We start from the raw sequence: 9,119 nt of genomic DNA, 5'->3' as shown, positions 1-9,119 counted from the left end.
CTGTTGCTGACGTGTCAGCAGTTTACTGCTATGTCTGGCAGTGGTGTAGATTGTCTAGTGCCCTTCAGGATGGAAGGCGCTTTAAGCAGGGTGCAGTCAGGACTCTGCTCAAGAAAATTTCCACCATCCTTAATGGCCTTAATGGCCTTTATGCTCTCCCCACTCTGGGAAGAATCTAGGAGAACTTGATGTTTGAACTGCTTTTATTGCATCCTGCTGGTCCTCATTTGGACCTGGGTATAGGACAAAGGGGTCTCTCCCTATTCATGGCGCTTTAGAGGTAGACACTACCCTAAGCTGATTTTGTTAGCTGTGTCATCAGCCTGCAGTACCCACAGGCCAGGCTTTAGGGTAACTTGATCTGCCACAGGCAGCAGATGGGGTGGCCTCTCTGTCTGTTTTTTACTTCTTCTCCAAGACATTCAGAGGATGGTGGCAGATAGGGACTCTTCTCTAGTGTTCTCCTGGCCACCTTTCCTGGCAGAGAAAGTGAGGCATCTGGCTTGCAGTATTACCACAATGCACGTGACACTGATTCTACACGCTCTGCTTTTCTGGTGCATGGCAAGCAGTATGCTTGGTAGCAGAGCAACTTGGCTCAGTCTAGGTAAGGCAGAATGAATGATAGCAAGCATGGAGACAGCTGGGGAAATGGGACAGAGACAAGAGACAAAGGTGGATGTTAAATCTTTGCCAATATTGGTCTGGTCTTTGGGTCCTATTAGATTCACTTACTGCTATGGGATCCCCAAGTGCTGTTCATCTCCAGGTGCCTCAGAGTTGGTGAGTTTTCCTGGTTGATGTAAAATTTCACAGGTTAATCTGTGCCACTGTAAGCTTTGGGCTACCCTTTAAAAAGACTCAAAGATTCTAAATGGTCCAGGATGCAGTGGCTTATTTCTGGAGTAGAGTGAGACACCATGGGCCTATAACACCCAAATTACACCCTACCTCCCTAACAATTGCTGGGTGCAGCTTCGATTATGATCTGTGAAGCATTCCACTGTCTGGGATCCAGTTATCTGAGAGGTCCCTTCTCCCTCTGTCAAAGTCCCGCTGCAGTAAATATGTGTAGATTCCCCACGAGGATAGCAATTTTTGTAAATACTGGCTATGATTTAACTAGCATGTGGTACCTCAATAATGAGGCAAGGTACCTTTAAAAATCAGTCTAGTGCCACTAGCTATATCAACAAGATGAACAGAGATGTGGCAGGTTTGCCTTGTCTGGGATGGAGGGGTAGGTGGGACATAGGGAATGGTGGATGGTCATTCAAGACTATTCAAGAGTTGCTGGCCTGGTGCCCTGGCTAAATTCCAACCAGCGCTCCAGCCCTCGGCCTCGCTAATTCCCCCACCCCTGGCTCAACTGGACACAGGGACCTTCAGGTCCTTCTCCAGACCATTGTGTATATTTCTGTGCAACTCGAAGTGCTCCACATTAGGGGTGTACTTTACAGACAGTATGGCTCGGAAGCTTTAGGAATTATTTAGGCAAAGTCTCTATTATTATTATTATCATTACTACTGTCATCACCATCATCATCTCACTGCTGCTGTGATTACTTTTTGTCCTCCTAAGGCCTCAGTTTCTCTTTTCTTCTGGCACGTTTCTTCCCCTGCCCCCTTTCCCCTGCCATCTGGCTGCTTTCCCTGGGCCGTATCAGGAAGCAGTGAGTCTTCTCTTTCCAGGGCAATGACAGGTTTCCTGTGGCAGGTGGTTTTCTGGTTAAAGACGGCGGTTATTCACCACCCCTCCCCCTAGCTCCGGCTGCCTCAGGACTGTGGCCTGGGAGGTGTGCGTGCGTGAGAGGGAGCTGCAAGTCCCTGGGCGGGGAACGCGCTGCTGTCACTTCTCGTAAGAAGCTGCTGGGGAGAAAGCAGGGCCGAGGGCTGACTTTCACTGGCTTAGTGGCAGGCCCCTGTCCGGCCGGGGGAGGGGGATTTGCCCAGGCCTTGCTCTGCTTTGGGTTTACAGGAAGCACGTCATTTTGGAAACTCTCTGGGGCAGAGAGGGGAAGGGCTGCGACCCCCGCCCCCGGATCCTGGCTAGCTGTTCCCCGGTAGCGGCTGCAGCTTTTCTGCCAGCATCAAGATGCTGCAGAGGCAGCCAGGCACTTCAGAGGTGCGGCGACTGAGACAGACCAGTTGATCAGTAAAGCCACCACCACCTCTTCTTTCAAGTCTCTCCTCAAACGTGTCTGGTACAAAGCACACAGGAAACTGCAGCCTGGTAACAAACGGTTAGGCAGGTGCCGAGTGGTGATTGCTGCCCCAGCCTGGTGTACAGCTCTGCACATCCTCGCCCATCCCCCACCGTACCTCCTCACTGCTTGTTTGACTTCTCGGCCTGTTATATTTTGTGCCTTGGATTGCAGAGGTGTTGGGGCAAAGACTGCCATTTTCCTACATGTGTGTACAGTGCCCAGCACAATGGAGCACTGACCTAGGTGCTTCTAGGCACTGCAAGACCAGTGAATAATCATAACAGAGATGGAAGCCAGGTCCCCCTGCAGTCCCACACCCTGAGAGTTAATCTAGCTACTCTCCTGCCACTGCTTTGCCAAGCTGATATCTCCCTCTGTGCCCCCACCACTTCTCTGCCCACCTCCCACTCAGGATGTCTTCACCCCATGCCCTGGTGGCTGATCTGAGTCTGGCTTGCTAACATAGCCTCATGCTGGTTTTCTCTCCTCAGGAGAGTGAGGACCTGGAGAGACAGAATGCTGCTCTGCGCAGGGAAATCAAGCAACTGACAGAGGAAATGAAGCACTTTTCCTCAATGCTGAGCTCCCACGAACCCCTCTGCTCCATCCTGACCTCGCCGCCCCCGCCACCGCCTCACCCAGAGGTGCTCTATGCAACACACTCCTTCCACCAGCCCCACATCAGCTCCCCACGCTTCCAGCACTGAGCCAGCTACCAGGACACACAGCCTGCAGACTGCGCAGATGAAAAGCAGAGACCCATAGGGCTCATTCATTGGTCCATTTGAGGAGCACAGACTGGTACAGCTATTCTTGGCCCTCCTTCAAGCATATGCTGAGAGTGATATGTCCAGGACATGTCTCCTGTGCCCACATGGAGGGATGGCAGGACACATCGCTGGGGCAGTGAAATCTAGGATTGCTGGGGAAGGGGAAGCATGCGCAGAATGGCACCAAGCCCTTGGCTGTTGTTTGCTGGAGGACACTGGCATGGGTCTGGGACACAGGAACTTTCTCTCCACGTGAGCAGGAGGCTGGAGACTGTACCTGCAAATGCTCCAGCAAGAGGAACATGGGAGATGAGGGGAACCCAGAGTGGGAACTTGTTTGTTTTTTTTTTTAAATAAAGAGTGAAAATGTTTAATGCTTTGTGTCAACACCTGGCTTGGTGTCCCTGAGGCTGTTTGTTTCAGGCATGTTGGGATGCCAAGTGGGCAAGCAGAACACTAGGGATTTGGGGAAAATGCACCTGCATGGAGCAGCAGTGCCTGAGAGGGGTGAAGCTAGGCTCATATTTAGCCCAGAGAGCAGTGGCCTGACCTCAGTGTTTGAGCAATGGGTTTGGTGTGCATATGTGTATGCATGAGCATGCCCCTGCCCTCACCTGCTGGGAAGCGCAAGGAAGGCCACATGGGCTCTTCTTGTGAGAGCTATTTGCCTGTGCTGCAGGGACAAAGAAGGTTGGTAACCCTGCCACTCATATATGCAGCTGCAGCTTTTTCCCCTGTCATGCCCCAGCTCTGTCACCTGCAGACCAGATTCCAGCATAAAAGCTCCTTACTGGTCTTGCTCTGTTGGAAACAGCATTATGTCTGCAGTAATGTGCTGCCAGGCAGAAAGCTGGCAGCCCGACACCCCAAACCGTGTGTGCCACCTGCATGCCAGGCCAGCTGCTGCCATATATTAGCTAATGCTGTTCAGTGTTTGCTGCCCCATTTAAGGATATATCTGCAGTGACCCTCTCTCAGCAGGGGGCGCTGTGAGTTGCTTTACTAAAGTGGGGTAGTACAGTACAGTGTATTGACACTGCACTGAGGACCTGAACCCAATTGGCTGGGCTGATTCACTGGTAGTGCCATTGACAGGTACTATAGATAGAACTTGACCCCCTCTCCCCATTCCAAGACCAGGAAGTGCTGTGAAGTTCCTCACTAACCCCCCTCACCCTAGAAGAGGCAGGGGATGTGGAAGGAACGTGCCAGAGGAAAAGATGTGGCCTCTTGGTTTCCATGGGTCTGTGGGGAAGGGAAGCTCCATTTCCATGGCTGCTGGGCTGCTTGTAGGGAGAGATGGGTCCCTTCAGGAGCTGTGTCCACATTGGCCAGCTTCCCTTGCTCTGTGCCACCTTCCCCATGCCAAGGATAGGTGCTGGCCTAGGGAAGATGTGATGCCATTCCAAGAGTACTGGTACAGGCAAAACTATCTGCCGTGATGGAGGGGAGAGTGCAGGGAAACAAAGCTATCCTATGGGCAGCAGTGTGAGATGTGCAGCTGCACAGAAGGGGGGAAGAGGGAGTGCACTTAGGATGCATTCATGCTAGTTTCCCAACCAGAAACAGGGTAGCTGTGTTGGTGTGATGCAGCCCTGCAGGACCCGTTAGCTCTGGCTCTATAAGCTGATTAGCCTGTCTGCAATGCCCCCCCAACAAGGTTACGTTCCTTCAGTTTTGGGAGCTAGCAGGCCTGGTGAGTCTGCCTTGCAGACAAACCCTTACAAGGGTGACATACTGCATGGGGGCCAGGATATAAAAATCTCATAGCAGTGGAGTGCAGCCTTTTTCCTCACACCCCTGCACAGGCCTCTGCAGGCTGGTACCATGCACGTCACAGGATGGCGATGGAGTACCCTGGCTGATAATTGTACAAGATCTACCAAAGCAGAATACACCAAAAGGCAGCTGTAAATCCCCAGAAGGCTTTGACTGAGGCAGTCTCAGAGCATCTAACTCAACCCTACCCCTCACACACAGGTGGGAATTCCAACCTAACCATTCATACAGCACTGCTTACCACTGCTCACTCTTCAGTGCAGGTCCTGCTTTGAGTTCCCCATTTTATAAAGCCTTGTTTAGCTGGTACTTATGTGGTATGTGGCTCCTTAAATCTGGGAAAGAGACCAACTGCAGCCGTAAGAGGTCATTTTGTCCCTGAAAGCCATAGCGGTCGCTGTAGTCCCTTGCAGCTGGTAAGTGCTTTGGCCTATGTTGGGTTTCCTCCTGGAGTTTTCATTCTCTTATCCTTTAAGACTGTGGGGCAGCTTTGCGTGTTGGTTTGCAAGGAAGAACATGCAATTGGGTTACCACCCCTTTTCTTTGTGCACCCTGTGCAGAGAGCTATCAGTTCTACCTCCTCACTGGAGGATGGCATCAGAGCTATAGCAGAGGTTTCTGCTGGGTTAAAATACTTGCTAGGCTCATAGGAAATTTCAGCCCATGTTAGCATGTTCAGTGCTTTTTCACTGCTTTGTAATGCCAAACCTTGGTTTTAGCCCTGACCTAAGAAGATTCCCCCACCCACACCCTGCAAGGCCAAAATAAGTGCTGCTGGACTGTAGGAGTCTGAGATTCTGCAAATTGGGTGGGGATCTACTGAATGATCTGCAGAACTTCTGGACTCACTATATCTTAGGTATCATTATATCTTCGGCTTATTACTGCAACTCAGAGTGGATATAAGTGATCAATCGAAGACTCAGGAGTGGTTTCATGGCAATATGTGCTTGCAGGGCCATGGCAAAGGCCATCAATGCTTGCTCTCTCAACATAGGCTATTGTCTGCTCCTAGTGCAGCTGTCTCTGATTAGCAAGTGTACCTCCAAGCAGCTCTTCATCCAGTAGGATCTGTCAAACGCCAACCAGCCTCCTGTTTGAACCAGAAAAAGGGTTTTCCAATCTGACCTTCCCTCATCCTGGCCCTGTCATTCGATCTGTACTTACAGAAGAGATTTTCTACCATTTCCCCATTCAGACCTGAGTGGTCAGTCAAAGGTCAGGGTCTTGTGGGTTTTATTGGCTAGGAGACATTGATGTCTGTCAGAAGTCTGACACAAACCTCTTTAGTTACAAAAAATTAAAACAGTTACTCCGAACAGAAGAGAAATCAAACAACTTGCAATAGCTTTTGGGCTAGCAGCTCCAATCCCTTTTTAGGCAGCAGCTGACCAAAGGTCCTCCTTAGACCCTTCTCGAGGCTGCTCCAGTATTCGTGCTTCCTTCAGCTGTTTCAGGAACTTTTCTCTGTTCCTGTTCTCATTCCCTTTATTCTCTCAGTTACACCTTTGCTCCCTATGCAACCAATAACCAGCACAGTCCCTTGGTCTAGGTAGTTCAAATTCCTGTGTGGCCTTTCGTATGCTTTTGTTTTGGGTAGTGACATGTGCCTGTGTTTTGGTTTGGAGGCTGCTGCTGTTTCACCAGGGATATTAACTGTCTCTTACAACTACCTTAAATGAATCTGCCCAACCCACAGCACTACTTCCTTTCTGTGTCTGTATCTGTAGACACTTTGCATAAGAGTAGCCTCTTAAATTTCTTAAAGCCACATGGTCTTCTCCTTCCTTGCAGTGGATTGTCATGGAATGGAATTACAGGTGGAGAATTCCAATATCAGCTGAGGATGCACTAGCTTAATTCTATTTTGATTAGAATAACTATCATTATCCCACAAACTGGGTGCGTCTACATGTGCTTATTAATGTGCAGCAATAAGCTTATCACTTCAGAGCTTATTGCTGTCTGGCACCCATCTGTACACAGTATGTTGAGCCAGGTTGCAGCAGTCCTGGCTGGCAGGGGGTCCAAGGAGTCAGCCTGCCAGCCCAGGGGCTGCTGCAACTGGTCTCAGTGTGCTGTGGAGGGGCTGGCTGGGGCAGCAGTGTGCTTCAGAGCACGGCTAGCCAGCAGGCAGCTACTGAACTGAAGCACCCTCCTGCCTCAGCCAGCTGGATCAGCATCTACAAGTGTGCTACTGCACACACAAAAAACTCCAGAGCAGGGTAGTACTTAAACTCCACAGCAGTTTTTACAAGTACTACCCTGTTGCAGAGTGTATTAGTTTTATACACTCTAATAAGGGTGCACGTGTAGATGCTAAGATGTTTACTGCGTGGTTAATTAGGCAACTGCGCAGTAAACGTCACATGTAGATGTGCCCACTGTCCCTGTGAAAGGTTCTCCTGATCCTATGTGCTTTAATGGAGTTGAAAGGTATGGTCAGATTTTTCTCCCTTTTAATAGTTCTAGATGCCTTCTCCTCTTAATAGGTTTTTCAGATCAGTAATGGATGGACGGAGATGTATTACCTGCTGTGAGACCCTGTTTTCCTGGGGATGTCAGTGCTAAGGAGCAGGAGGCAGAAATATAAAGCAGCAGCCCTGTTTAAGGAACTCTTTTTCCAAGGGTCATACAAAAAACTAGAACTCTTGGTTCCAAAATGATACCTTTTATTAGACCAACTGGAAAATGGCAAGAAAATTGTCCTTTTCTGCAAGCTTTCGGGATCAAAGTCCCTTCATCAGGCTCTGGGAAAAGTGTAGATGGTACAAGATGGTAAAAAGTTCCCATAGGTAGGAAATAAGCTTAATTTTTGCACAGAGAGAGCTGAAGATGGAAGTCTGTCCCTGTGGGTCCATGAGAGTGTCTTTGTGAGCTGTGTTGAGTAGCTCTTTGATGTGTTGATCAGGTAGAATTCCTTCCCTGAAGGTGTCTGATGGGAGGCAGGGAGGTAAAAAAACTTGTAGTTCTGCAATGAAGTTTAAAATCCAAAATCGGCTGAAATTTCCAAGGGTCTGCACCTTGGTCTTTACAGCAAACACAAACTAGATTTAAATACTGGGTTTATGCTGACACCTACTGGGCACAAGGAGAACTATTCAGATATTGGAGTGTTTTTTTGTTCAGTCTGAGTTAGTCTGAAGTTCAGCCTGGCCACTGAGTAGCTGCTCCAGAGGGAGTTGGAGAGATCCAAGATCAGGGTGATATGTGAAGCATAATCTTTGTCTGCAGCTGTCTGCCTGTTGGTTGAGTCCCAGTGTGATCCAGGATCTATAAAAGTCTATTAACTGATTATTTCAGCACCAGGGAAGATTGAAAGGGGGTCAGATCTTGGCTACTATGGCATCATTCTAGCAAGTTTCTACAGCACCTGAAGAATCCAGTGGGTCTTACTCTGGAATCTCTCTGCACAATGGTTTTCCATAATGCACACCCCTGGGCAGGTGACACAAATCCCACGTGGAGGGAACTGAGCGTCCAAGTGAATGGAGCTGGGGGAGATGATGATAAAAAAAAGCTTGTAAATCTGTTTAGGTCTGATCTTACCTGTGTGTAAAGCTTAGCATCCTCCCTGTTTTCCTGCCATATGGGAGAATGTGGTTGATCTGAATGATTAGACACAATTAAGGAGGATCTTCATTAATTTGATTATGCACAAAGAACTGGGTTTGATCTTGCCCCACAGACCTTTACTGACATAATAGCAAAATTACAGCCATATGGCATGCTTTTGCCACAAATCTTAGACTAAGCAGGTTGAGGCCTAGCCAATACTTGGATGGGAGACCACCAACCCCAAACAGCTGCTGAAAGGTGGGCATCTTATACTTTAAGCTGCACCTGCTTGTGGTGCTCCTTTGCTCTGGATTGTCACTCTCTGAATACTTACATATTTATATATTTTTCTCTAATAAAACAAAACGAAGGAAATTGCTGTGAATGTAAAACATGCTGATGCAGTGATTAGGGGGAAATTTGATGCTGGGAAACTCAGCATTATCTAAACATACCCTCTCCCCACTTCCCCAGTCACACATCCCACTGGGGCCTCCTGTGGCATATTCACGTGGCAGTAAAGCATGTGACCCACTGTTTGGCAATATTACCCTGAATAATGGAGAAAGAACTGCTTTCCCAGGCACATACTTAGCATTCTGCACCATTGCAGATCCTTACTATCTGCATTTCAATGCTGCTTCTCCCTTCAGATGCATAAAGATAATGACACTCAGCTGCTGGGTTATGATTAAAGCAAATCCTGGACAATAATACTGCCTCTTGCGATGCTGCCTCTTGCGTCTCTATTTTGACGTATCACCTCCCCTCTTATCTCTTTCAACAGAGATACCAAATAGGGAAA

The 9,119-nt window shown here is 48.7% G+C and overlaps 1 protein-coding gene across 2 annotated transcripts in view; it reads left to right on the top strand.

Moving 5' to 3' along the window:
- Positions 1–3,293, top strand: part of BATF (basic leucine zipper ATF-like transcription factor) — a 19,679-nt gene extending 16,386 nt beyond the window's left edge. For both annotated transcript variants that reach the window (XM_006015327.3, XM_006015328.3), the window contains one exon: positions 2,699–3,293. In XM_006015327.3, the coding sequence (XP_006015389.1) occupies positions 2,699–2,914 (216 nt within the window). In that variant the 3' untranslated portion in view covers positions 2,915–3,293. The remainder of the gene's footprint in view (positions 1–2,698) is intronic.
- Positions 3,294–9,119: the final 5,826 nt, after the last annotated feature.

This window comes from Alligator sinensis, unplaced genomic scaffold (genome assembly GCF_000455745.1).
Source record: "Alligator sinensis unplaced genomic scaffold, ASM45574v1 scaffold280_1, whole genome shotgun sequence".
Lineage (NCBI taxonomy): Eukaryota > Metazoa > Chordata > Crocodylia > Alligatoridae > Alligator > Alligator sinensis.
Note: the sequence above shows the minus strand (reverse complement) of the source record. Positions and strands in the feature narration are given on the sequence as shown.